This window comes from Mus caroli, unplaced genomic scaffold (assembly GCF_978045245.1).
Source record: "Mus caroli unplaced genomic scaffold, Mus_caroli_1 scaffold_17, whole genome shotgun sequence".
Lineage (NCBI taxonomy): Eukaryota > Metazoa > Chordata > Mammalia > Rodentia > Muridae > Mus > Mus caroli.
In genome coordinates this window covers 52,858,637-52,886,397 of record NW_028227272.1, presented here as the reverse complement: position 1 = coordinate 52,886,397, position 27,761 = coordinate 52,858,637, and the positions used below count along the sequence as shown (strand labels likewise).

Genomic DNA, 27,761 nt, shown 5'->3' with positions numbered 1-27,761 from the left:
ATTTCTCCTCTGTGATTTTTGTGCTGTTGATACATACTTTACCTCTGCATGTTATATACCCCCTATTGTTTAAAATTTTGGTTTAATGTTGTCCTTAGGGATAATAAAACCTACTATGAAGTATTTATAACAACTTTCCTTTTTAATAGCATTTATCTTGTTTGTGGATCTGTATTTCAGTCTTTTAACAGTTTCTTTCTTTTTGACTGCCTTTGACATTACATGTGGCTCAGATTTGTTGGTGATCAATGTGTTCACTTTTGGTCAATCTAGAAAAAAATTCTATATAGCCTTTAAATATTTATTACCTTTAGTTTTAACATAGTTTTAGAATTATAGAAAAATAATTGACTGGGAGTAGAGTTCCTATGTTGCCCTTCCTCATTCCAGTTCTATATTACTAAAATTTAGTGTGGTTTTTTTTTTTTTAAAGTGTTACTTTGTATTTCATGTTCTCTGAACCACATCTGCTCTATGACATGAGCTTCATGGCTCTATTTTGCTTCATTGCAGAGCCATGCCATCGTTTTTTAACATCCAGCTGATGAATGTTATTTCCAAGGACAGTGTAGTAGTCAGGATTCCCTAGAGGAACAGAACTGATAGAACGAATGAGTATATATTATATATGTAAATATGTAATGTGTATATATATATGTATATATGCATGGCCTGAGTTTAGTTTAGTTTCCAGAATAGACATTGTTGAAGAAGAGAACTGGCTCCCACAAGCTGTCCTCTGACTTCCACATGCTCACTGTGGCGCAGGTGCATCCATACACATAAACACACACACTCGCACACGCATACCCATGCCTACATATGTGGAGATTTACTTGAGTGTTTTATAGGCCGTGGCCTGTGTAGTCTAACAATGGCTATCTCCCAACAGAAAGGCCAGGAGCCCAGTCAGTAGTTGTTTAGCTCATGTCTCAGCCTATATTGGAATCCTAAAGAAGAACATTCTAGCACCAGCTAAGGAGTACCTAAGCAGCAGGAGATTGAGAGCAAGCAGGCAAAACCCAAAAGCTTCCTTGTTCCAAGTTCTTGTGTGTAGGCTGCCACCAGAAAGTATGACCCACATTTAGTATGTGTCTCCTGACAGTAAATGCTCCAAATTGGGTGGGTTTTCCCACCTCAAATGATCCACTCAAGAACACACCTCACAGATGTGCTCAGCCCATTGGGTTTTAATTGATTCCAGAGGTAGTCAAGGTGACCACCAAGATTAGACATCACAGACAGAAATAGCATTGAAATAGAGACACACATATTTAGATATTTTTATTTTATGCTGATATGGATGTTTTGCCTGCATGCCTGTGTTTGTACACCATGTGTGTGGATGGTGCCCAGAGAGGCCACAAGAGGGTGTGTGATCCCCTGGGACTGGAGTTACAGAGTTCTAAGCCACCACTTGAGTGTTGGGAATCAAATCTGGTTCATCTGAAAAAGCAGGCAGTGCTCTTAACCTCTGATTCACCTCTCTAGACCCTTAAAGAGAATTTCCAGTCCTCTGCCATGGTGGAAGGGAGGTAAGAGTGACTCATAAGGATGAACAAATTGATCCTCAGACTATTTCCTTGTACTGGGAACCTGAAGTCAAAAACTTGTTGATCATTCTGCACTCCTAATTAGTAGGAGCCCGAATAGAACCTGCTGGGGAGTCTCTGGCTAGGAGTCCAGAATAAAAATTCAGAAGAGGAGGCAGCTGCTGCGCCTGCCCCATGGAGGGCCCCCCTCCCCCGGTGCTGTGGCCGGGCATGGGCGGCCCCGGGAGATGTGGGAGTGGCCTGGTACTGTCTGTACCAGCACAGGAACTTGCTCTCAAAAAAGCAATTAAGTCTTGTCACTTAGAGCTAAGTACCAAAAACAGAGAGCGATGGTGCCATGAAATCCAGATCCTGAAAAAGTTGAGCCATGCGAATGTTGTAAAGGCCTGTGATGTTCCCGAGGGATTGAACTTTTTAATTAACGATGTGCCTCTTCTAGCAATGGAGGACTGTTCTGGAGGGGACCTCCCGGAAGCGACTCAACAAACCAGAACGTTGTTGTGGAGTTAAAGAAAGCCAGATACTTTCTTTACTGAGTGACATAGCACCTGGGATTTGATATTTGCATGAAAACAAAATTATACATCAGATCTAAAACCTGGAAATACAGTTCTTCAGGATGGTGGTGGGAAGGTAATACATAAAATAATTGATTTGGGTTATGCCAAAGATGTTGATCAAGGAAGTCTCTGTACATCTTTTGTGGGAACATTGCAGTATTTGGCCCCAGGGCTCTTTGAAGATAATCCATACACAGCCACTGTGGATTATTGGAGCTCTGGGACCGACCGTGGTGTCTGAATGTACTGCTGGATATAGGCCCTTTATGCAGCACCTGCATCCATTTACCTGGCATAAGAAGATTACGAAGAAAGATCCAAAGTGTATATTTGCATGTGAAATGACCGGAGAAGTTCTGTTTAGTAACCATTACCTCAGCCAAACAGACTTTGTAGTTTAATGGTAGAGCCTGTGGAAAGCTGGCTACAATTGATGCTGAATTGGGACCTACAGCAGAGAGGGGGGACCCATTAGCCAAGATGTTTTGTATCAATGGATCACATTCTCAATGTAAAGATAGTGCACATCCTAACTATGACTTCTGCAAAAATCATTTCTTTTCTGTTACCATGGATGAATGTCTTCCTTCACAACAGTCTCGAACTGAGCGTCAAACAGGAATAAATACAGGTTCTCAAGGAGTTCTGTCAGAGACAGGAATTTCTCTGGATCCACAGAAACCAGCCCCTCAGTGTGTGCTAGATGGAGTGAGAGGCCGTGATAGCTACATGGTTTATTTGTTTGGTAAAAGTAAGACTGTATATGAAGGACCATTTGCCTCCAGAAGTTTATTTGATTGTGTAAATTATATTGTACAAGATAGCAAAATACAGCTGCCAACTATACAGCTGTGGAAAGTATGGGCTGAAGCAGTGCACTATGTATGTATCTGGGCTAAAGGAAGACTACAGCAGGCTCTTTCAGGGACAAAGAGCAGCAGTGTTAAGTCTTCTTAGATATAATGCTAACTTGAGAAAAATGAAGAATACTTTGATCTCAGCATCACAGCAACTCAAAGCTAAATTGGAGTTTTGTATTTTTTTTTTCACAAAAGCATTTGGCTTGACTTGGAGAGATATAGTGAGCAGATGACTTATGGGATACTGAACAAGGCAACTTATAAAAGAAAGCGTTTGCACCAGGCGTGGTGGAACACGCCTTTAATCCCAGCACTCGGGAGGCAGAGGCAGGCAGGCAGATTTCTGAGTTCGAGGCCAGCCTGGTCTACAAAGTGAGTTCCAGGACAGCTAGGGCTATACAGAGAAACCCTGTCTCAGAAAACAAAACAAAACAAAACAAAACAAGAAAAGAAAAGAAAGCGTTTAATTGGGGGCTCGTTTACAGAGGCTTCAGAGAAAATGCTGAAAGCATGGGAAGAAATGGAAGCAAAGGCCATTGGCTCTTCTGAGGTTGGTGTCATTGGGTACCTTGAGGATCAAATTATGTCTTTGCACGCTGAAATCATGGAGCTGCAGAAGAGCCCTAGGGAAGATGTTGATGGAATCTCTGGAACAGTGTGCCAATTGAGCTCTATAAGCAGCTAAAGCACAGACCTACTGATCCCTCCAGCAGTGACAGCCCAGAGAGGATCATTGTGTACACCGTGCAGAGTCAGGGCTGTGTGTGTTCTCAAGGGGCTGTTTGGTCACCCGAGCAAGTTGTTGGGCTTTGAGCGGAAGACTATTGGTCTACTCCCCGAGGTGGAAGTGGCCCTCGGCAACACCAAAGAAGCTGACCATACTGTCGTGTTTACGCAGGGAAAGAGGCAGAAAGAAGTTTGGCACCTCCTTAAAATTGCCTGTCCACAGAGTTCTGCCCGCTCTCTTGTAGGATCCAGTCTAGAAGGCACAGTAACCCCTCCAGTATCAGCATGGCTGCCTCCTACATTAGCAGACGGTGACCATCTTCTGACAGAGAGACGTTAGCACAAATGATAGAAGAAAATTTCAGTACTGTTATTCGTGAAGCCAATGAGGACCAGAACGGTAGGATGATGTCTTGATTGGAGTCGGTCAGCAGCGTGACTCCACACTCGCTCACCGTCCTCGAGCCTACGAAGCTGTTCCTGCACTTACGCCAACGTCATCTTTACTTGCTGAAGCCAATCTTCGCATACCGGTCTGTGGAGGAGATGGCTGTGATCAGAAACTACCAGTGACTTTCCAAGCACAGTAGCTTGGTGTTTGGCTTTTTTTTTTTTTTTTTTTAATAATTGTGATTTCTGAACAGATAGGAGTTTATAATAAATTAGTAAAATTAACTATTCTTTTTGACACTGCAGCTAATTAGGGAGATCATTAGTGACCTGCTTATCTTATAAAATTGGAAAAATACTACTAGTTTAAAATGATGAAGAAGATAATCTTCTAAAGGACTAAAATTTAGGCATAAGGCCCAACATGGTATTAGTATACAGAGATGAAAAATTCACCCAGTGTTCACTGTAAGTAAAGTTTATCTATGGAGTTTCTGTGGAAGAGACCGCTCACAAGTAAAATTGCACTTCCTGGAGACTAAGCCCCACCTCCTTGGGTTGCTCTCAGCAAGTGCTCTTCTTGGCATCACATGGAGTAGATGAACCCCATTTTTTTAAACGTTTATTTATTATTATATGTAAGTACACTGTAGCTGTCTTCATATGCACCAGAAGAGGGTGTCAGATCTCATTACAGATGGTTGTGAGCCACCAAGTGGTTGCTGGGATTTGAACTCAGGACTTACGGAGGAGCAGTCAGTGCTCTTAACCACTGAGCCATCTCTCCAGCCCCAGATGAATCCCATCTTTAATTGCACATTTAATAGAGTCCTTTTCTTATGTAAGGGGTTGAACATATGTGCCTTTGATATCAGCTGACCATAATGAATTGTGTTGTGTGCTATATGTATTTAAGGTGTACATTTAATAATATCAAAGAGAAGATGCCTGTTAATTTATAGTGTATTTGAAGGTTGTATTATTTTTGCATTTGTCAAAATGGGTTACTTGTTTGTGTATTTATTTGTTTATTTATTTATTTTAAAAGATTTATTTGTTTATTTTATGTATATGAGTACACGGTCGCTCTCTTAGACATGCCAGAAGAGGGCACTGGATCCCATTACAGATGGTTGTGAGCCCACCATGTGGTTGCTGGGAATTGAACTCAGGACCTCTGAAAAAGCAGTCAGTGCTCTTAACCTCTGAGCCATCTCTCTAGCTCCCGGGTTACTTGTTTAAACCATCTTTTATGTCTTGTCATTACAAGTTTCAAAGGGTCTGCATTCCTTTATCTGTAATTACAGTCTCAAAATCCAAAGAGTTCTGAAAACAAGATTTTCCTAAGCTTGATAACAACATTCATTTGCTTCTGGATCTGTCCTGGTCTGACAGTGGATCTGCTTATCCTACTTAGTGTGAATATTCATTGATTCTGCTGCATAAATATTACTGTGTTGGATTATTGGGATGTGCTGCCACAGACTCTTTAGAGGGTTGATTAGTATGAATTACCTTTCTAAAAACCTGAAAATGTCTCATTCTGAAACATCTAGACTTAAGGGTTTCAGATAAAAGACTGTGGATCTCTGCCTTATGTTAAATAATTTAGAAGGTGTTATTTTTGTTTTAAAAAATGTGAAATGCTTTTATATTCTAGTTTTTCACTGTGCATATTAAATGATTTTAAAATTAAAAAAATTTCAAACGAACATGGAAAAATATAAGAGGAAACAGCCTAAAGACGGGTAGCCAAAATGGAAGCCAAGAATGAGGAATTTGGGATAAAGGGGAAAGTGGATCGGAAGGGTTTTAGACTGAGTGGATAACGAGAGAAAGTCAAGGTGACTCTCTAGCAGAATAGCAAGATCTCCATTGTTTAAACCTTCACTAAAAGTTCACCATACTTCTTGCCTGTAACCTGGGTACCTGGGAGAGAAAATGACATCACAGAGTGGGCTCTTACACATTGAGCACACTGTAGAAAAAGAACAGCCGAAGAAAGGAAAGAACACTAGAGAAAATAGAAGCGGAGAACAGAACAGAAATTGGAGGCAGAAGAGATGAGTCACCAGAGATCCTGGGTTTGAGGTCGTGAGGAATCTTGCAAGAGAGAGTTGTTCAGTTTTTTTGTTGTTGAAATTGGGCTTTAATCCGAGGTGATCTGATAGGATGCAGGGGGTTATTTAATATTTTTGTATCTGTTGACACTTGCTTTTTGACTGAATATATGGTCAATTTTAGGGAATGTTTGATGAGGTGCTGAGAAGAAGGTATTTTCTTTTGTATTTGAGTGAAATATTCTGTTGATATGTTAGGTCCATTTGGTTCCTTGCATCTGTTAGCGCCAATATTTCTTTGTTTAATTTTTGTCTAGATGACCTGTCCTTTGGTGAGAGGGACTCTGAAGTCTTCTACTATCAATGTGTGAGGGTCGATGTGTGATTTAAGCATTAGTGTTTCTTTTATGAACCTGGGAGCCACTGCATAGATAGATGTTAAGAACTGAAACATCATCTTGGTGGCTTTTTTTTTTGGGGGGGGGGATGGGTATGAGGCGTCCTTCCCTATCTATTTTTATTTATTTATTTTTTATTATGGATTGGGTCTAATGTTACTTATGTTGATTCAGTCCCTAAAATTACATGGGAATCTGCACATCTGCATGTAAGTTGCTGAGGGCCCATGCCCCTTAGCATGGAGGGAGGGAGGGAGAGAGAGAGAGAGAGAGAGAGAGAGAGAGAGAGAGAGAGAGAGAGAGGAGAGGAGAGGGGAGGACAGGGGAGAGAGGAGAGAGGAGAGGAGGAGAGGAGGAGAGGGGAGGAGAGAGAGAACTGCCATGCTGGGGAAGGAGAAGGTCCAGGCCTGAGATAGACAGCGATCATGGATGGCCCAGGAGGGCTGCAGGCCAGAATGGAATAATGGAATATAGGTTTTAGTAAGTAATAATTCAGGAATATTGGTGTGTGCTAGACATGTGGAGGATTGAAGTGGCCCAGCCATTGAGCTGAGTAAGACATATTAAATATAAGGCTGTGTGGTGTGTGTGTGTGTGTGTGTGTGTGTGTGTGTGTGTGTGTGTGTGTGTGTATGTGTATGGTTTTTTGGGGGGGGGCGGGGTTTATAGCCCTGGCTGTCCTGGAACTCACTTTGGAGAAAAGGGTGGCCTCGAACTCAGAAATCCGCCTGCCTCTGCCTCCCAAGTGCTAGGATTAAAGGCGTGCGCCACCACCGCCCGGCTGTGTGTGGCTTTTTTAAGGGTACACAGGACTTTGGGTTGAGTAGCAAAGAATCTGTGCTGCCACCACCAGGGCAACTTGAATAACTTTAATTTTGTTTTGAAGTCTATTTTGTTAGATGTTAGAATGGCTACACCAGCTTGTTTCTTAGGTCCATTTGCTTGGAAAATCTTTTTCCAACCCTTTACTCTGAGGTAATGTCTATCTTTGATGTTGAATTATGTTTCTTGTATGCAGCAGAAAGATGATGGATCCTGTTTTTGCATCCATTCTGTTAGCCTGTGTCTTTTTATTAGGTAATTAAATCCTTGGAGTTGAGAGTTAATGACCAATGAATGTTAATTCCTGGTATTTTGTTGTTGTTGATAGTGGTGGTAGTGTGTGTGTGTGTGCGCGTGTGTGTGTCCCCCTTTTGGTTTTGCTTGTGTGAGATTATCTATTTTCTGTGTTTTTGTGTGTGTAGTTAACCTCCTTGGGTTGGAGTTTTCCTAACTAGAAGGAAAACTAGAACCTTCTGTAGGACTGGATTTATAGATAATGTTTAAATTTGACTTTATCATGGGATATCTTGTTTTCTCCATCTATGATGATTGAATATTTTGCAGGGTATAGTGGTCTATGCTGGCATCTACTGTCCCTTAGAGTCTGCAGGATATCTGTCCAGGTCCTTAAGGCTTTTGAGAAGTTGAGAAGTCAGGTGTCATTCTAATAGGTCTGCCTGATATATGTTACTTGGCTTTGCAGCTTTTAATATTCTTCCTTTGTTCTGTATGTTTAGAGATTTGATCATTATGTAGTGGGGGAATTTTCTTTTTTGGTTCAGTTTATTCAGTGTTCTGTAAGCTTCTTGTGGTTTTTAGGCATCACCTTGTTTAGATTAGGACATTTTCCCCCCATGATTTTATTGAAAATATTTTCTTGCCTTTGAGATGGACTCTTCTTTTTCCATTCCTATTATTAGGTTTGGTCTTTTCATAGTGGCCCAGATTTCCTGGATGTTTTGTGTCAGGTACTTTTTAGAGTCAGCATTTTCTTTAGCCAGTGCCATCACGTTGTAGCCTCGACACCTGAGGTTCTCTTTCCATCTTTTGCCGTCTGCTGCTGATGCTTGTGTCTGTTGTTCCTGTTCACTAACCTAGATCTTTCCCATTTCCCGAATTCCTTTAATTTTGTTTTTCCATTTTCAGGTCTTGAGCAGTTTTATTCATTTCCTTTCTCTCTCTCTCTCTCTCTTTTTTTTTTCTCTTGGTTTTCTTTAAGGGATTTATTCAATTCCTCCAATTTTTTATTTGTCTTTTCCTCCATTTCTTTAAAGGATTGATAATGAATTATTCTTAATATAAATGTGGATAGTGAATTAATCTGATGGCTTTATTTCTTTTTCTTTACCTTATGCTAGTCCCCAGTAACTGCACAGAGAAACCAAGATTTATTTATTTAAAGCTGCACCTCTATGCTAATCTGGTTACGTCCCAGGCCCATCTCATGATACTTGTATATTATTATTCCTCCCCACCTCCCCACCTCCCTGGCCTCATGGAGCTGATTCCTCCATCCTCCAGGAACATCTGCTCTCCTTCTCCCCTCCCTCTCACTAGTGGACATCCTACATTATTCTCTATTCTGCCCAGCCATTGGCTAATCAGTATTTATTGACAAGGCAGGGAATAAATGGTAAGAGCTGTTCACCCAAACTTGAGACAGGAGATTCTTGGTATAAGCAATGCAGTGTTTGAATTGAAACAAGATTTGAGGGCAGAGAAATCAGCATTTGAATAACCCAAGGGTAAGCTTTACACAGCATACAAAACATTATTCCTACAAAGGATTTATTCACTTCTTTAAGGACCTCTATTATTTTCATAAAGTTGGGTTGGCTTTTTTTTTAAAGATTTATTTACTTATTTTATGTATGCAAATATGCCATCATTCTTTTCAGACACACCAGAAGAGGGCATCAGATCCCATTACAGATGGTTGTGAGCCACCATGTGGTTTCTGGGAATTGAACTCAGGACCTCTGGAAGAGCAGTTGGTGCTTTTAACCACTGAGCCATCTCTCCAGCCCCATAAAGTTGGTTTTAAGGTCATTATCTGGTGCTTCAGCTGTATTGGAATATTCAGGGTTTGCTGTAGTAGAATATCTGGATTCTGGTGGTACCATATTGGCTTGGCTATTGTTGATTCTGTTCTGTTTTTGTTTGTTTGTTTTGTTTTGTTGGTTTTTTTTTTTTTTTTTTTTTTTTTTTTTGTTTTGTTTTTTGTTTTTCAAGACAGGGTTTCTCAGCGTAGCCCTGGCTGTCCTGGAACTCACTCTGTAGACCACGCTGGCCTCGAACTCTGCCTGCCTCTGCCTCCCGAGTGCTGGGATTAAAGGCATGTGCCACCAACGCCCGGCTGTTGATTCTGTTTTTATACTGCCATCTAGCCATATGGGTCTGAAGTAATTATAGGTCTAGGTGCTGATTTCTGAGTTTGTCTTCATTGGATGGGTATTTTGTCCCTTGGTTTCTGTTTCTTGTTTGGTTCTCTGGCCAGAATGGCTTGTGGTTGAGTAGAGGGGGAGGGTCTTCACGTGAACTGGGGGCTGTACTTCTGATGGCTGGGGTGGCCTCTGATCCAGATGGGCATTCTCCTCTGGAGTTTGGGGACTGATGTTTTGGTGGCTGGAGTTGCATCTGGTGGGGCAAAGGACTTCTGTTCACGTTTGGTAACAGTGGTAACAGTGATGAGCAGTGTGGGCACATTACTAGCCAATGTCAATTTTTTTCCCCATCAGATCTTTTTCAAATTTTATTTTATTTTTAAATTTTATTTGTATGGGAGTTTTGCTTGCATATATGTCTGTATTGTGTGTGTATCTTGGAAGCCAGAAGAGGGTGATGGATCCCCAGGAACTGGGGTAAAAGATGGCAGAGAGCCGTACTGAGAATTGAACCTGGGTCCTCTGGAATAGCAGCCAGTGCTCTTGATTCTTGAGCCTTTTTTTCAGCCCAGGTTATACCCTCTGTTATATAATTTTGTAAGTTTTGGCAAATGGTGTGTTCATCATTAGAGTATGGTAAAGAGTTTTACTGACCTAAAAGTGCCCAGTAGTTTATATATTTATTCAATCTTCTCTCTCTTGAACAGCAGACTGGCGCTTTGTTGTCTTTTCCAGGATGCTATGACATAGGAATAATGCAGTGTGTAGCCTCTCAGATGATTTTTTTCCTTTACGTGCTTTAAAGTGGTTACTCTACCATCTTTTTCCTTGCATTATTTCTGATGACAAAATGAAATGAGATTTCTTTGGTTTTTGTTTTCCTAAAACAACAAGCATTTATTTCTCTTGGTTTTAAGAGCCAGAAGCTCTTACTCAAGTTATCAGCCAGTTCAGGTCCCCCTTTCTAACTTGCAATGGGCTACCTTTTTTTTTTTTCTGTCCACACAGGGTAAACAGACCCTCCTTCTTCTCTTCCTCTTCCTCCTCTTCTTCTTCCTCCTTGTCTTCTTCCTCTCTTCTTCTTCCTCCTTGTCTTCTTCCTCCTCCTCCTCCTCCTCCTCTTCTTCTTCTTCTTCTTCTTCTTCTTCTTCTTCTTCTTCTTCTTCTTCTTCTTCTTCTTCTTCTTCTTCTTCTTCTTCTCCTCATCCTCCTCCTCCTCCTCCTCCTCCTCCTCCTCCTCCTCCTCTTCCTCTTCTTCTTCTTCTTCTTCTTCTTCTTCTTCTTCTTCTTCTTCTTCTTCTTCTTCTTCTTCTTCTTCTTCTTCTTCTTCGACTTACTGAATCCCAAGACAGCTTGTTCTTCTTAATGATCAAATAGGATACTGATGTCATAGTACATTGACATACTGTGGCAGGACTGTGTCTACTCTTATGTTCTGTTCTGTTCTGTTATGTCATGTCATGTCATGTTGTAGGTACTGTCCTTGCCATACACCTGCTGGAATATCCATCTGAAGGTGAAGAGGGATATACTTTCTCAGTCTTGTGGCTTCGTTCGTTTCTGCTCTCTCTCCAGTCTTGATCAGTTGTAATTTTCTTGGAATTTCAGTGGTGCCTCTGAAGGTTTTGTGGTAATGGCTAGACCTGGAATCAAGAGCTTCTTTGCCCCACCCCCACCCCAGGATTGTGATGCTCTTTCAGAGAAAGGAAAAGAGAGTAGTTATGGAATGCTTGAGCCCATAAACTGCACCCCTCCTTCTATAAATTGGAAGGAGGAAAATGTCCAGAACCTAACCATGTCCATCTTCTGATATCAGTGTAAGCGTCCAGAGCTATAGGGAGATAAGTGCCCATTTGAGTCTGTGGCATTTTGTTAGTGCAGCTCACAAAGGTGGAGTTCTTCCTGGGCCCAGATCAGTGACGTTATATGGGACAGTGGGTACCTTGTTGGCCAGAAGCACATTCCCGATTTCAATGAGAACCTCTGTGGTCAACCTGGTGACAGCATGGCCATTATTATTATTATTATTTTTTTTTTTTTTGGTTTTTCGAGACAGGGTTTCTCTGTGTAGCCCTGGCTGTCCTGGAACTCACTTTGTAGACCAGGCTGGCCTCGAACTCAGAAATCCGCCTGCCTCTGCCTCCCGAGTGCTGGGATTAAAGGCGTGCACCACCACGCCCGGCTATGGCCATTATTTTGAGTGCTTTTTTTTTTTCTAGTTCTCTGCCCAGTGTTAAAATGATGAGTCCATTAAGACTTGCAGTCTAGCCCACAGCTGTGAGTAAGAGGTTTACCAATCTAGCTGGTGGAAACAAGTTTTGTTACTGGCCCCACGTGAGCTTAGGTTAGTGTTCTCCACTATGCCTCTATGTGGTTCTTTGTGCAGCAACTTCCTTCCTTCTTCCTTCCTTCAGTCCTTGCTTTCTCTCCCTCTCTCCCTCCCTCCCTTTCCCCCTCTCTCTTTTCCCCCCGTTCACCATTCTCTTCCTTCCTTCCCTCTCTTTCTCTCTCCCTCCCTCCCTTCCTTTCTTGTTTTCCAGACAGGGTTTCTCTGTGTAGCCCTGTGTGTCCTGAAACTTGCTTTGTAGATCAGACTGGCCTCATACTGAGCGATCCTCCTGCCTCTGCCTCCTGAGTGTTGGGATTAAAGTCATGCACTACCATTGTCCACCACCACTGTACAGTTTCTTTCTTTCTTTTTTTTAAAATTTTTTAAAAGAAAGTTTTTTCTTTTTTTTCAAGATTTATCTGTTATTATATCTAAGTACATGGTAGCTGTCTTCAGACACCAGAAGAGGGCATCAGATCTCATTACTGATGGTTGTGAGCCACCATGTGGTTGCTGGGAATTGAACTCAGGACCTTTGGAAGAGCAGTCAGTGCTCATAGCCGCTGATCTCCAGCCCTGGTGTTTCAGTTTCTTATGTGTGCTCATTTGTCCTCTGCTGGATACTCCAGTTTTTGGATGGCATATTTATCTTTCTGAAGCTATTACTCTGTCTTGTAAATTCTGGTCATCTAGCCTCAAATTATGTGTGTGTGTGTATACATGTGTGTATATTTGCGTGTATATATGAGGTCAATGAACAACGCTTGGGAGTCTGTTTTCTACTTTGTTTTGAGGCAGGGTCTCTCTTGCTTCTGTCCCCCTCTCTGGACTCCTGACTAGTTGGCCAATGAACTTGTGGCAGATTTTTTTTTTTTTTCTATCTCCATATTCCATCTCACCACCGTGAGTTTACAGTTGCTATCACTACATTTTTATGTGGGTTCTGGGGGTCAAATTCAGGTTCTTTAGGCTTTTGTGGCAAGTGATTTCTTTCTTTTTTTCTTTTTCTGTTTTTGTTTTTAACCCGTTGATTCATCTCTTCAGCCTCTGCTTGGTCTTTTAAAGCAACATTCTTCAATTCCATCTTTTTGACTTAGCCACTTCCACCCTTTCCTCCTTGAGCGACAGCCTGGAACCTCCCAAGGAGCAAACAAAAAGTAACTATGAGGACCACGGTACTTCTTTACAGTCTCATGTTCAATGCCTCCAAAAGTCATAATTTAATGTATCTTGGCTCTATTGTTTAAAGTTGCTTCAGGTGGGACACTCAGTCTGTTAACTGTTTTTAATAGCCTGTTTGGAGACAGAAGGGAAACTTCAATCTGAAGAGGGGGAAGAAATAAGACTGGAGAAGAAGAGGAAAGAGAGAGAAGCATAGAACATAGATGCTCTTGGAGCAGGTAGAGGGTGCCAAGGTGGAAGGAGGGTGGGATCCAGAAGGTTTGTGTATGGACGAGTGAAAGAAGAGACCGTGGGATGGAGCCCACCCTGTAAGACTGCAGAGAGGAACAGATTTTAGCACCTTCATGTTGGCATGCTTGTACCCCTGTTGGGTTTTAACTACATCAAACAGCATGAACATAACAATAGAGAACACGGCTAGTCTATAGATCTTGGATAGATGAGGAAGAGAGGAGAGGGAGAGAGGGAAGGAGGGAGGGAGGGAGAGAGAGAGAGAGAGAGAGAGAGAGAGAGAGAGAGAGAGAGAGAGAGCCAACCAGGCAAGCAGACTGATAAGGTTAGTATAGTCAGGAAAGAGTGTTAGGAAAGTCCCTTTTAGCCCTGTTGCTTTCTTGGAAACAGTTTCTTGGAAGACAGTTCCCAGGCTGGAAACAATAAGGGAGGCTTGGGTGGAGTTGGGTAAACTACTTCCTGTCCAAAGCAGAGGTCACAGGATCCGGGACAGAGAGTTGCTGTGAATTTCAAATACTTCTGTTTCTGGTGATGAGCGTGGGGTGAGACTGCAAAGGCGCTGAAGTCTGGCAGTCTTCCAATGCTCAATCTCATTAACGTTCTGTGTTTCTGTTCCTGACTATGTTCGTCTTGAAGTTAACATATTTAATAACTATCTAAAATGTACAGGCTCAACTTTAATTAGAAAGGTAATGTGAGATGGTATATACAGGGTACCTAATAAAAACATAATGTGAGGAGGTATATACAGGGTACCTAATAAAAACATAATGTGAAGTGGTATATACAGGGTACCTAATAAAAAGGTAATGTGAGATGGTATATACAGGGTACCTAATAAAAAGATAATGTGAGGTGGTATATACAGGGTACCTAATAAAAAGGTAATGTGAGGTGGTATATACAGGGTACCTAATAAAAAGATAATGTGAGGTGGTATATACAGGGTACCTAAGGAAAGAGTGCAGGGACGTTGGTTGGTAGTGATGCACACTTTTGATCCTGGCACTCAGGAGGCAGGGGATGGCAGATCTCTTTGAGTTTGAGGTCAAGCCTGGTCTACCTAATGAATTCCAAGTCAGCCAAAGCTACACAGAGAAACCCTGTCTTGAAAAAGCAAACTCCCTGCCCTGAGAAGTGCAGGGAGACTTACTTCTCTGATAAACTTATTTGAGGGCTGGCAAGATGGCTCAGTGGGTAAGAGCACTGACTGCTCTTCCAAAGGTCATGAGTTCAAATCCCAGTAACCTCATACTGGCTCACTACCACCTGTAATGAGATCTGACACCCTCTTCTGGTGCATCTGAAGTCAGCTACAGTGTACTTATATATAATAATATATCTTTAAAAAACAAACTTATTTGAGCATGGCCTTATTTATAGATACTTTATGTATTTTTACAATATCAATCATATGGCTTTTAAATTTTTAGTTTCTTATTGGCTTACAAAGCATTAGATTTTACTGTGGCATTTCCCAAATGATATTTGGTTCCACTGTTTTTTTTTTTTCTCCCATTTCTTCTCCATCCCCACTCTCTCCCTTGGTCCCTCACTCCCCACTAGACTTCCATCTGCTTTCATGTCCCCAAAGCCTCTTGTTCTCTGGTAGTTTCATAGTCTAGATCCACTCTCACCATAAGATCCCTTATTTCCATACATACAAATACTGAATGTTAGGACCTGCATATGAGAGAGAACATGTGAGCTTTGTTTTTCTGAGACTGGGTTGCCTTGCTTGATATAGTATATTCCAGCTGCAGTCATTTCAACAAATTTTTAAAATATTTTATTTTTAAAAACTTAAGTGTATATGTGTGACTGTATATATGTACATGTGAGTCTAGGAGTAGAGACACCAGGAGAGGAAGAAAGGAAGGGAAGCAGACAGGAATGCATGCATGCTACTCTATAGAGTCTGTCTTATGTTGGTCAACTATTCCTGAACATGAGGTCTGTAATGGAGTGATTGATATACCCAATGTCACTCCATTGGAAAAAACTTGAGTTTTCCCTCTCCCAGCAGGTATAAGTGACAGGTCAGTTGTTAACTTTTACCCTAATGGCTAGGTTTTCATCCATTGATCTGTCCCTCATCCATCCATCCATCCATCCATCCATCCATCCATCCATTTTTAAAAAATAAAATATAACAAAATAAAATAGAGAGAACAAAAAGTATCACATTAAAGTTGGAAAAGTCAAAACAGAAGAAAAAGCACACAAGAGGGCACAAGAATCAGAGACCTACACAGAAGACCTGGTGCAGACCTGTGTGAGCCCTGTGCAGACCTGTGTGAGCCCTGTGCTCGATGCTTCAGTCTCTGTGAATTCATATGGGCGTTATGTTGATTTAGATGGCCTTGTTTTCTCAGTGTCCTCCATCTCCTTTGGCTCTCATCCTCTTTCTGCCTCCTTTTTCATGGGGATTTCCTGAGCTCTGAGGGGGAGGGATTTGATGGAGACATCTCATTTAGAGCTGTGTTCTCCAAGGTCTGTCTCTATGTGTTATGTCTGGCTATGAGTCTCTGTATTGGTTCCCATCTGCTGCATCAGTTTATGTAACGGCCTCATTCATGTTGGTCTCCAGCCCCACCCCCACCCCCACCCCCATCACTAATTCCCCGAGAATATTGTGAATCTTAACTACCTGGAATATTGAATCCAGGTCACAGGCATTTTCAAAACATTTGTCTAGTGTTTGTCTACCATCTAATATCTGAATTAGATCTAAAAATGCCAAGTTCACTTTCTGAGGAGTCCACATAGAAGACAAAATGTAGTGTAGCATACTGTCTATAAACCCGTTTGTCAAGTCCTCCAGCTAATAGTCCTCTTGGGGAATTACAACCATTTGATCTCATGGAGACACCAAGTGCAAAGTCCCCTTGATGATTGGCTGCTGTGTTTCTTCACTATAGGGCTGGCAGAACTTGGAAAGCTACAGCTTACCCACGGTGTTGAAGATGGGGATAGCCTTGATCATGGCTACACTGGGCAGGGCAGGTGGCCACCCGGGCCTGGGTGGTCTCGGGCTAGGGTGGGGAGTGGAGGAGGGGCACTCAAGTCTTACCTCTGGGAGCTTGCTCCACTGTTTCCCCATCTGCCCCTTGAGTTTTACGGTTGAAACAGTAGTGAGTCTGCCTTCTGTGGCTGCAGAGAGACACTGTAATGTTGAAATTGAGCCAAGAATACTGATGTCCTATATCTCTCTGTACAGGATAAAATCCTGTAGCCATTTTTTCTTATTAAAAAGAAAAAAATGAGAAATTGTTGTTCAAATAACATCTCAAATTGATTGAAGTCTACTGTTTCAGGACTATCCGTTGGACTATTAGAGAAACATATGTATCATTTTAACATCTGGTTATGTTGTCCTATTGGAGTGTTTATGACAATGCAAGTGTCAGAAGTAACCTCATTCTTCTCTCACTGTCAATCTCATTAGGATCTGGACCATAAGGGGTCGGTCAACCCTCCTTGAGCCTTCCGTTTCTCACTTGTTTGAAGAATGAATCAAAGACCTTGCGTGACCAAGGGTCATTTGGAAACACTGAGGACATTTTTTTTCTGTGTGTTGACTCTGTGTTGACTAGACACTGACCAGAATCCACCCAGTGTGGTCACCATGGCTCCCTCGAGGAAGAGGACAGGTGACTTGGCATGGATACAGGATAGTTTGAGAACTGTCCCTAAGTACCTTGGGACATTGTCAGTCACACCAGTCTGGTCCTTTTAGCTGCTACATAATATGTGGAGAAGCTTGGATAGAAACCACTTTTAAATGTATCTGATGGGACATCCGTTAGTGTTAAGTTAGTTCCTGTGACTGATGACTAAGGGCAGGTCAGTAACCGCACTGCTTTAAGAGTGGTCTGATATCAGTGTATTGAAATTTGATCTCAGAAATGTTTATATCCTACTGATATCATCTCCTAGAATTGTCTTTTACGTGCCTATGTAACTTACTCAAACCTCCATAACTTACATACAGCACCCAGTTTTCTTTCCCATTTTGAAAACACCCAGCCATCTTAGTCTTTATACATTCCTTCTCCTTCTCCTTCTCCTTCTCCTTCTCCTTCTCCTTCTCCTTCTCCTTCTCCTTCTCCTTCTCCTTCTCCTTCTCCTTCTCCTTCTCCTTCTCCTTCTCCTTCTCCTTCTCCTCCTCCTCCTCCTCCTCCTCCTCCTTCTCCTCCTCCTCCTCCTCCTTCTTCTTCTTCTTCTTTCTTCTTCTTCTTTCTTCTTCTTCTTCTTTTTTCTTCTTCTTTCTTCTTCTTCTTTCTTCTTCTTCTTTCTACCATGTAGGTTCTGAGGATTGAACTCAGTTCATCAGGCTTGGTGGCAAGCACCTTGACCCTGCGAGCCATCTCAGTGGCCCAGATAATATCTTTTGGCATTTTAGTGGCCACAGGCTGATGTTATGGTGTTGTGGGTTGCCCTCAACCCCAGTATCATGGATTGCCCTAATGTGTAGCTCTCACAAGCTTCTTCTACATTCACACCAGTCCCATTGTCGTCTACCGTTGTCTTCCGATCTTACCCGGAACCTTGCTCACCTCTGTGAAGAAGCAGAGCTTTGGGCATCTGGAGGGAGCAGCAGGGAGCACCATCCACTTTTGTAATCCCATTTTACAGCAGCTGCAGGCTGCTGTGGTCAGAGCCTGAGATGCTGACATGACACATTTTACCCATTGCTGCAGGTCCCCAGAGCCTCGCACAGCCTTAGGAGCCACCACATGTGTAACCACGGGTCAGCGTGGCTAACTGAGGCATTGGCCTGAGACTTAGTTGCTTAATTAAAATTTTTATTTTATTGTTTTAGGCTTTTGTGTTGCTAAGCATTGAAGTGAGGGCCTTGTGCATTGGAGGCGAGCGCTGTGCATTCCCTGTTGCTCCAGTTTGAGAAGTATAGCATTCTCGTTGGATCTGAGGTTGCCGCTCTTCAAATTCTGATTTTTTTTTTGTAATTCTTTTTTTTTAAAGATTTTATTTATTATTTATTTTATATGTAAGTACACTGTAGCTGTCTTCAGACACATCAGGAGAGGGAGTCATTACGGATGGTTGTGAGCCACCATGTGGTTGCTGGGATTTGAACTCAGAACCTTCGGAAGAGCAGTCAGTGCTCTTAACCACTGAGCCATCTCACCAGCCCCCCTTTTTTGTAATTCTAAAAAAATGTAATTTGTCTTGCAATTTGTCCTTGAATTGTAGACATGATGAGCTTGGTGACAGGAGCCGTGCTCTGAGGGCTTGCAGGACAGTTGGTAGCGTGTGTGGGGAGGAGCATAGCTAGTCTGCATTTAGCTGAGTCCTTTGGTGAGCACGTTGCCCCTGGTGTGGGCTTATTTAGTACTAGTTGGTTCTTATCCCTGGGACAGGCTGGAGGTTTTACCTTTCCCAGGTAGGTTTAGGGTTTGGAAAAGTCGTTTCTTATCTGATTAATACAAACCTACATTATTAAAAAAAAATGGTTTTTGCCGGGCATGGTGGCACACGCCTTTAATCTCAGCACTCGGGAGACAGAGGCAGGCGGATTTCTGAGTTCGAGGCCTGCCTGGTCTACAAAGTGAGTTCCAGGACAGCCGGGGCTATACAGAGAAACCCTGTCTCGAAAAAAAAACAAACAAAAAAACAAAAACAAAAAAAGTTCTTTTCTCCATTCCATGGTAGAAGCTCAAGGAAGTTTTTCTGTGGTAATTTACAGTAGGAACCCACATACAGCTACTACAGGTAATATTTCTGAAACTATAGAGACCATTCTATGAATTGTCGTTAATCTTATTTTGTTACAATCACTGTGAAACTTGCAGGCTGTGGTTGTTGAAGCAGTGTCTAATTGGTTGATTTTATACACATTTAACCTGAAGCAGAGATGCGTTTGCCTAATATTGTAGTATTGTAGCGGTGCTTTCTGTTGTCTTTCTCTTTAGTACTTGGACCATGAGACGCTATCAGAGACGTTCATCGACAGCAGCGGACAGTATGTTTCCTCGCAGGCTACAGACTTCAGTCGGAATGCGTACTGCGGCTATGAGCACCAGACCCTGTCTAGTCAGGAACGCTTAGAGGAGGATGCCTTGCTTGCTGCCTCCAAGTGGAAGGTGCCTGATGTGGATCTGGTCCCGTTTGTGAGGAGCACGGACCCTTCCTCCAGCTACTTCGTCATCTTGAACTCTGCAACCTTCTTCAGGGTGGGGAGCCGGCTGGAGGTGCTGGTTCATGTGCAAGATTTTCGAGGGAAGCCCAAGAAGTATGGCGGAGATTACCTGCAGGCCAAAATACACTCGCCTAAACTGCAGGCCGGCGCCGTGGGCCGCGTGGTAGACTACCAGAATGGATTTTACAAGGTGTTTTTTACTTTGCTCTGGCCAGGCAGAGTTAGAGTGTCCATATCTCTGGTTCACCCCAGTGAAGGGATCAGAGTCCTTCAGCGCCTGCAGGAAGAGAAACCAGACAGGGTCTATTTCAAGAGTCTCTTCCGATCGGGAAGGATTTCTGAAACAATGAAGTGCAATGTGTGTCTTCCTGGAAGTCTTCCCTTGTGCAACTTTACGGATCTGTCCACCGGAGAGCCCTGGTTCTGCTTCAAACCAAAGAAACTCCCCTGCAGCAGCAGAATCAACCACTTCAAGGGCGGATACACGAAGGGCCTTCTCACAGCTGCCGAAAGTGCTTTCTTTCAGAGGTACGACGCCTTCCTGCTTCTGGCGGGTAATGATCCTCCCCACTGTCTCTGCCACATTTAGGAACCTCCTGTACGTATTCATTTCTTGTCAGTCTGACATAAAACTACCTGGTCAAAAAGGATAATTATTTAGAAAGAATATATAAAATGTTTTTAGAGACCTGTTTTTTGTGTATGGTGTTTTGCCTGCATGTATGTATGTGTACCATGTACATGCCTGGTGCCCACAAAGGTCAGAAGAGGGCATGAGATCCCTGGAGACAGGCTCACAGATGGTTGTGAACTACCCTGTGGGTGCTGGGTATCAAACCCAGGTCCTCTGTAACAGCAACAAGTGTCCTTAACCGGAGCCATCCCTCCAGCCTTTGTAAATATTTTCTTTTTTAAATTGAAAATCTAAATTTTCAATCCAAAATGTTTTGTTGATATATATTCTTTCTTCTTTCCCACCCCCTTCTGGATCTTCCCCTATAAATATTTTTATTTCCATATGAAATGCTTACTTGTAAGATTGCGGTAGAGAGCCATTTTTGTTGAATTAAATTAGAAATCCTGAAGTGTTAACATTTTATGGCCACTCATTTTGGTAGGAGAAATATCATGTTGAAGCAGTATAGGAGCGTCTCAGATTTTTCAAACTGATTTTCCTTTTTCCACAAGTTAGCTTGTGGCCCCGTCATTCTGCCACAAGGTGTCACTATGCCAGTGAACTCACGCCAATGCATTTATTCATCAGGCCAGCAGAGGGAGCCCATTCAATGTATTTACTGGATCATTCTCTAGAAGACCAGTATTTTGTATTGCTGAATAAAAACTGAAAATGAAACTAAAGGGGGGGGGGGAACCCAACACACACACATACACACACAAATTTAAACGTTTATTTATATTTACTTATTTATTTATTTATTTTGGTTTTTTTCGAGACAGGGTTTCTCTTGCTGTCCTGGAACTCACTTTGTAGACCAGGCTGGCCTTGAACTCAGAAATCCGCCTGCCTCTGCCTCCCGAATGCTGGGATTGAAGGCATGTGCCACCACGCCCAGCCTACTTATTTATTTTTAAGACCGAGTCTCACTATATGAATCGAGACTGGCAGAAAGCCCATCTTGCCAACCCAGCCTAGTAAATGATCAAAGTTACAGGCGTGCAGTCTTGCCAAGCTCCAAGGGTTTTAGTTTTATTTCTTTTAATTTTTTAAAATTAAATTTATTTTAAAAATATATGTGTACTGTATTTACACATTTTAAATCTTGTGTCTAGATGCACAGATTGCTATTTTTTAGTGAGTAAGAGCAGATTGTTTCATTTCTATGAACTTACACATGAAGATTATCCAGTTGCCCCTCTCTGGAGTTGTGTCCATCAGTCTGTCTGATGCAGCTCCCGTGAAGAAGAAGGAGGAGGAGAAGGAGGAAGAGGAGGGAGGAGGAGGAAGAAGAAGGAGGGCAAAGAAGGGAGCAAAGGGAAGCATTATAATTTGACCAAGTTCCATGTGGGAGGTAGTGGGATAAAAGGGATAGAGAGAGAGAATTGAATCTTGAAACATTCAGAGATATCCCTAATACCAAATCCCACTATTAGTGATCGGAAAAACCTGTTACTACAGAAAGAAAAAATAATGCCCACCCTTCTATGCAGTCCCGGGAGCGGTGGGCTAATAGCACATTGTAGGTTGTAGTAGGATCACTGTAAAACTCTCGACCTGGGATGTTTGCTTGGGAAAGTGTTTGAGGTAGCTTCCATTTTATGGATACCCAGTGATTAATTTTCATTTCATTACCGTTCACACTGTTAAAGTAGTAGACCATTGTAGGAAGCTATCGAAGAAAAAGATAACCAATCTTAAAGGTCTTTGGGCATACTGTTTTGAGCTACCTTAAGTGTCCTGAGTGTGTTTGTATTCACATTCGTTTTTTGTCCTGGGCTCAAAGCCTTGTTTAGGTTTTAAAATAATTACAAAGCATTGCTGCTGTTTTGTTTGTTTTGAGATAGGATTTCGTTGTTGCCCAGGCTGTCCCGGAATTCACTATGTAGCCCAAGCTCTCCTGGAATTCACTATGTACCCCAGGCTGGCTTCACATTTGTGGTGATCCTCTCATTTTTCCAAGTGATGGAATTACAGACAGTGACCTCACCTGGATAGCTTTGGCATTTGGATCTTCAAATAATAGGTCGACAATTAAGGTGATAGAATCTTTGTTTTTTTGCCCTCAGGAGAGAGAAAATTCGGTCTTGGGAAGAACTGTCCCTTAAAGATTCTATTGTAAGGGCAGGAATTTCAAAATGACACCCTCACTGAGAAGTTCTCTTTTTATTTTAACATGATCTATGCTTTTTTTCTTTCAACCCTGGGCATAGTGGCTCATATTTGTAACCCAAACTCAAGAAGCCCATGGCAAGAGGTTGGGAGTTCAAGGATAGCCTGGGGTCAAACAAGATAGCACACAACAGAGAAAAGCTTGGTCTGTAAGTGATTGCTGGCACAAGGATCCAGGTTAGGTCTTTAGAGTGCACCAATATCTGAGTGTGTGGTGGTGAGCATGTGCACTCCCAGCTTCGGGGTGGCGAAGGCAAGCTCTGGGGCTTTCAAGCCAGCCACTCTTGTCTACTGGGTGAGCCCCAGGATGGCGAGAAATCTTATCAGAAGCTGTTCTCTGGCCTTCCTGCCATACGTATACACATGCATGCATCCCTGCACATAAACCCCGCCAACCAAAGCAACCAATCACAAGGTAAGCAAGCAACACCCTCTCCAGCTGCCTTAAGTCTTTGGGAATACTTTGATGTTACCACCACCTACCCACCTTCTTTGAGATTCTCAGTTGTTAGTGACTTCCATATTTGTTTTTCTTTAGAGCATGGACTGTCCAGCATGCGCTCCTAATACAGTTAGCACAGTTGGGACATTTGTCATTTGTCATTAACACAGCACTATGGGCCAGCGATCCTACTTCGTGTTTACATTTTCCTAGTAACCTCCTTTGTTGATTTAATCTGTGATCACATTCTATACTGTCTTTTAGGGTTTTATTCCTATGAAGAGACTCCATGACCACAGTAACTCTTTTTTTAAAAATTTTTGTTATTTTTATTAGGTATTTATTTCATTTACATTTCCAATGCTATCCCAAAAGTCCCCCATAACCCCCCCCCCAATCCCACTTATTGGCCCTGGCATTCCCCTGTACTGAGGCATATAAAGTTTGCACGGCTAATGGGCCTCTCTTTCCACTGATACATATGCAGCTAGAGACACGAGCTCTGGGGTACTGGTTAGTTCATATTGTTGTTCCACCTATAGGGTTCCAGACCCCTTTAGCTCCTTGGGTACTTTCTCTAGCTCCTCCATTGGGGGCCCTGTGATCCATCCAGTAGCTGACTGTGAGCCTCCACTTCGACCACAGTAATTCCTATAAGGAAAATATTTAATTGGGGCTGGCTTACAGTTTCAGAGGTTTAGTCTGTTATCATCATGGCAGGCAGGGAGCATGGCAGTGTGCAGGCAGATGTGATACAGGAAAAGGAGCTGAGAGTTCTACATCTTGAACAACAGGCCCAGGAGACTGCGTATTGCCCTGGGTAGCTTGGGCCTGAGAGACCTCACTTACTATAACAACTTAGAAGGAAGCCACACCTACTCCAAAAAAACCACACCTTCTAATAGTACCACTTTCTGTGGGCCAAGCATTGAAACACATGAGTCTATGGGGGGTGGAGGGGCATCCCTACTCCAACCACCGCAATACTTGGTCACCTTTTAAATCTAGGAAGATTCTTCATCTCTTTTGCTTTTTATGATATGGACAATTTCAATACTGATACTGTGTAGAATGTTGACTAAAATATTGACTAAATTGAGGTTCAGTATTTTTGAAGGAAAACTATGGAGAAAACTATCCTTCAGGCATTTTCATATGAAAGGAGGAATAAATTTTCATTTATTTTTGTGTAATAAACTTCAAGCTCATCAGAGTGGTTTATATGTGCCCTCTTGAAGGTCATCTAGTGTCTATTAAGATATGAAATTCCGTTATCCTCCAGTGTGGCCATCCCTGAATAGATAGATCCTTTATGACTTGGTTTTCTGTCTCCTCCTTTAGAATGTCCGTTCCAATTAGGAAGGAGATTGTGGAAATCTTGCCACGTAAGCCAGGGCTAGAACGGTGCCCAGAATATAGAAGAAGCTTACTAATGTTCTATAGAATGAACAAGCTCCATTTTTAAAGCTTGCTTTGAATGGGTCTGAGAGTCCTGACAATGGCTCTGGAATAAGTGTTTCTGGAGTTCCATTCATTGCTGCTGGCTTTTGTTGTTCCGCAGTTTCCCATGCAGTTCCTTAAAAGAAGTTACTGAGCATAGACTCTGGTCCATGGTCTAAAGGTAGGAAGGTGACGTAGAGAAGCCCCACTCATGCCCTTGAGGGATCTATGTTACAGTAAGGGGAACAGACACCAAGGAGTCTGCAATCGAAGAAAGTACTGTTTGTGTCCTGTTTCAGGGCAGTCATCTCCAAGGGACTTCTCTCAGTTCTGGGCACATCTAAGAAGTATAACAGGTGACTTAGTTCATTGTGGACTTGTGGCCTCAAAAACGTGGTCACAAATTAGACATTCTCTGATCCCAAAGGGAAAAAGGAGTTATTCAATCTGAAGTTAGTAATTTTGGATATCTATCTATCTATCTATCTACCTACCTACCTACCTACCTACCTACCTATCTATCTCTATCAATTATTTATACATGTGTGTGTTTACAGCAGTGAATGCATACTTAGTAAATCCATCTTCAGTTTATATAACTTCACTCAAGAGCCATAGTTTATTAACTATTAGTCATGTTGGGTAATGTTCGGTGAAAGCATATGTAGTTTTTCACTTACAGGTAAAGACACACAACTGCTGACAAATGTCCCTGAATCTCAGTCTAAGCATGTGCTTTTTTTTTTTTTAATTCCTTCTAAAGTGGTGTGAATATCAAGATGCCAATCAACTCCAGTGGGCCTGACTGGGTGACTGTGATTTCCAGGCGAATGAAAGGTAAAGACAAACGAGCTTGATGTCATTTCCCCTTTCTTTAATAAAGTCCTTGTGTCCCGAGTGTTTCCCCTGCACGTTCTGCATGTGTACGAACAGGGATGCAGTTCCCTCAGGAGGCAGGTAAGTAGCAAGCCTGCCAGATCTCCTGGAGCTGGGCTGTCAGCTATGTGGCTGCTAGGAACCCTGTCTTTGTCCCTGCAGGAGCAGCAAGGCCTCTTAACTGCTGAGTCATCTCTCCAGCCCAATGGACTGGACATGCCCAATGTTGCATTTTTGTTAAGGGGATTGTTGTACAATATATATATATATATATATATATATATATATATATATATATAAAACCCATTCATGTGCCATGGGTACTTCTGAGTATAATCTGGAACTATTAAAAGCTTAATTAAAAAAAAATCAGCTAGAGCGTGTGTCCTTAATTCTGGGTTTTGCTATGTATGCTAATGTGAAAGCTCTCTTCTTTTGCTTCCATTAAACACTCTATATTTGTCTCTTCAGGAGTCAGTCCCTAGAATAGTGGCTCTCAACCTGTGGGTCTCGACCCCTTTGGGGGCCAAATGACTTTCACAGGGGTTTTGTCCAAGGCCATTGAAAAACCCAGATATTTACATTATGATTCACAAAGTAGCAAAATTACAGTTGTGAAGTAGCAATGAGATAAGGGTATGGTTTGAGCTCACCAGAACATGAGGGTCACCGCATTAGGAAGGTTGAGAACCACTGTTCTAGAGCTGTGTTATCCATTGTGGAAACTCCTAGTCTTTTGTGGCTATTAAAATAGAAATGAGCGGGGTGGTGGTGGCGCACACCTTTAATCCCATCACTTGGGAGGCAGAGGCAGGCGGATTTCTGAGTTCGAGGCCAGCCTGGTCTACAAAGTGAGTTCCAGGACAGCCAGGACTATACAGAGAAACCCTGTCTCAAAAAAACAAACAAAAAAACCCAAACAAACAAACAAACAAAAAACAACAACAAAAAAACACAGACACACACAAAAAACCCACAAAACCCACAAAACAAAAAACCAGAAATGACTTGAAATTAAGAACAAAACCCACCACCCTCAGCTTTTAGAATCACACACAGAGCAACTTCATCATATTCGGCAGTATATAAAAAGTTCTGTTGACGGGCGGTGTTCTATGGATAATCATGACATGTATGTAGATTGTCTTGGAAAGTGTTAAGCACTTGAGTAGAGAGTGGGCTTCTGACTCAGTAGGTTAGTGTCCAATTTTAGCATGCCCATGGCCGAGGGCTCAGTCTGTGGTGAGCACTGACACACAAGCACAAACAAATCACAAGTTGATGTGGTTCTGATCTACTGGCTCAGGTACTGACAGAAGAGTAAGCTGGGAGCATCGGCTTACATCTGCCCTTCTTGGGAGGATGAGGGAGGGGAACTGCTTTGAGTTCAAGGCTAGCCTGCACTATAAGCATGACTTGCAGGCTAGCCTTGGCTACAGAGTGAGACTCTGTCTCAAAGCACCAAAACCATAGAGCGAAACTCGGAGGAGTGCAGAGCCTTTGGCTGTAGTAAATTTAGAGAGCTAGGAGACACTGTGTGGGTGGGAGAGAGAGCTTTGTTGTTATTGAGAGCAACTGTCTCCCACACTGCATAAATTGCCATCCTCTTTGCCACAGGAACTGGGTGTAGTATACTCATGCACCCAGTGGAAGGCTATTAGATAGATGTAAGCTGTGCAGAAAGAATCCAAGAGCCAGGACGACCTCAAGGGGGCAGTGTGGTCCTTCGTTTCCTGACAAACAAACCCACTGCGGCCACACCCGTAGATTTTCTTCACTGCATCTTAAGGCTTTTTGCTTGTTTGTTTTGGTTTTGTTTTGTTCCCCCCACCCCCCAAAGGATCTGAGTTTTAAAATGTGATAGTTATATGTTTTAAAACACTGGCATCTAGTTCAGAATTCATGAAGAAATTATATGATATAGATAAAATTCGTAAACCATATGCAGTCCGGCTTCCACTGGCAGATGTGAGAAGCCTTAGTCTCCTGATGAGTGTGCTTCCTGCTTGAGCCGGATGGCTTGCCAGTTGTAGGGGTGTGTGTGTAGTGCACGTGGTATTTCTCAGGAACACCGCACTTCAAACGCTTACTTACAAATGAACCCATCCTTCTCTCCTTCCAAGCCGGCCTGGTGCGTGTGTTCCCAGGTGTCTGTAGGGTGATTACTAGGAGGAGCTTTTTGTTCTTCAAAAAAATTGGGGGGGGGGGGAAGGGAGGTTTGAGATAGGCCTTCTCTGTATAGCCCTGGCTGTCCTAGAACTTGCTCTGTAGACCAGGCTGTCCTTGAACTCAGAGATCCACCTGTCTTTGCTGCCCGAGGGGTGGGATTAAAAGCGTTGACCACCAACACCCAGCCCCATTCTTGACAATCAGTTGTTTTGCTTGTTTCATAGATTTGTTTGCTTTATGCATATGAGTACTCTGTTTCCGTGTACACCTGCAAGCCAGAAGAGGACATCGGATCCCATTCCAGATGGTTGTGAGCCACCAGGTGGTT

The 27,761-nt window shown here is 42.5% G+C and overlaps 1 protein-coding gene and 2 pseudogenes across 4 annotated transcripts in view; all 3 read left to right on the top strand.

Annotated features, from left to right (window-relative positions):
• Nxpe3 (neurexophilin and PC-esterase domain family member 3) overlaps nucleotides 1-27,761 on the top strand; it is a 51,366-nt gene that overhangs the window by 10,191 nt on the left and 13,414 nt on the right. For all 4 annotated transcript variants that reach the window (XM_029470553.2, XM_085832207.1, XM_085832208.1 and 1 more), the window contains exons 3-4: nucleotides 19,432-20,186; nucleotides 25,152-25,225. In XM_029470553.2, the coding sequence (XP_029326413.1) occupies nucleotides 19,432-20,186; nucleotides 25,152-25,225 (829 nt within the window). The remainder of the gene's footprint in view (nucleotides 1-19,431; nucleotides 20,187-25,151; nucleotides 25,226-27,761) is intronic.
• On the top strand, nucleotides 1,764-3,120 carry LOC147000658 (inhibitor of nuclear factor kappa-B kinase subunit alpha pseudogene; annotated as a pseudogene).
• On the top strand, nucleotides 3,346-4,053 carry LOC115029572 (inhibitor of nuclear factor kappa-B kinase subunit alpha pseudogene; annotated as a pseudogene).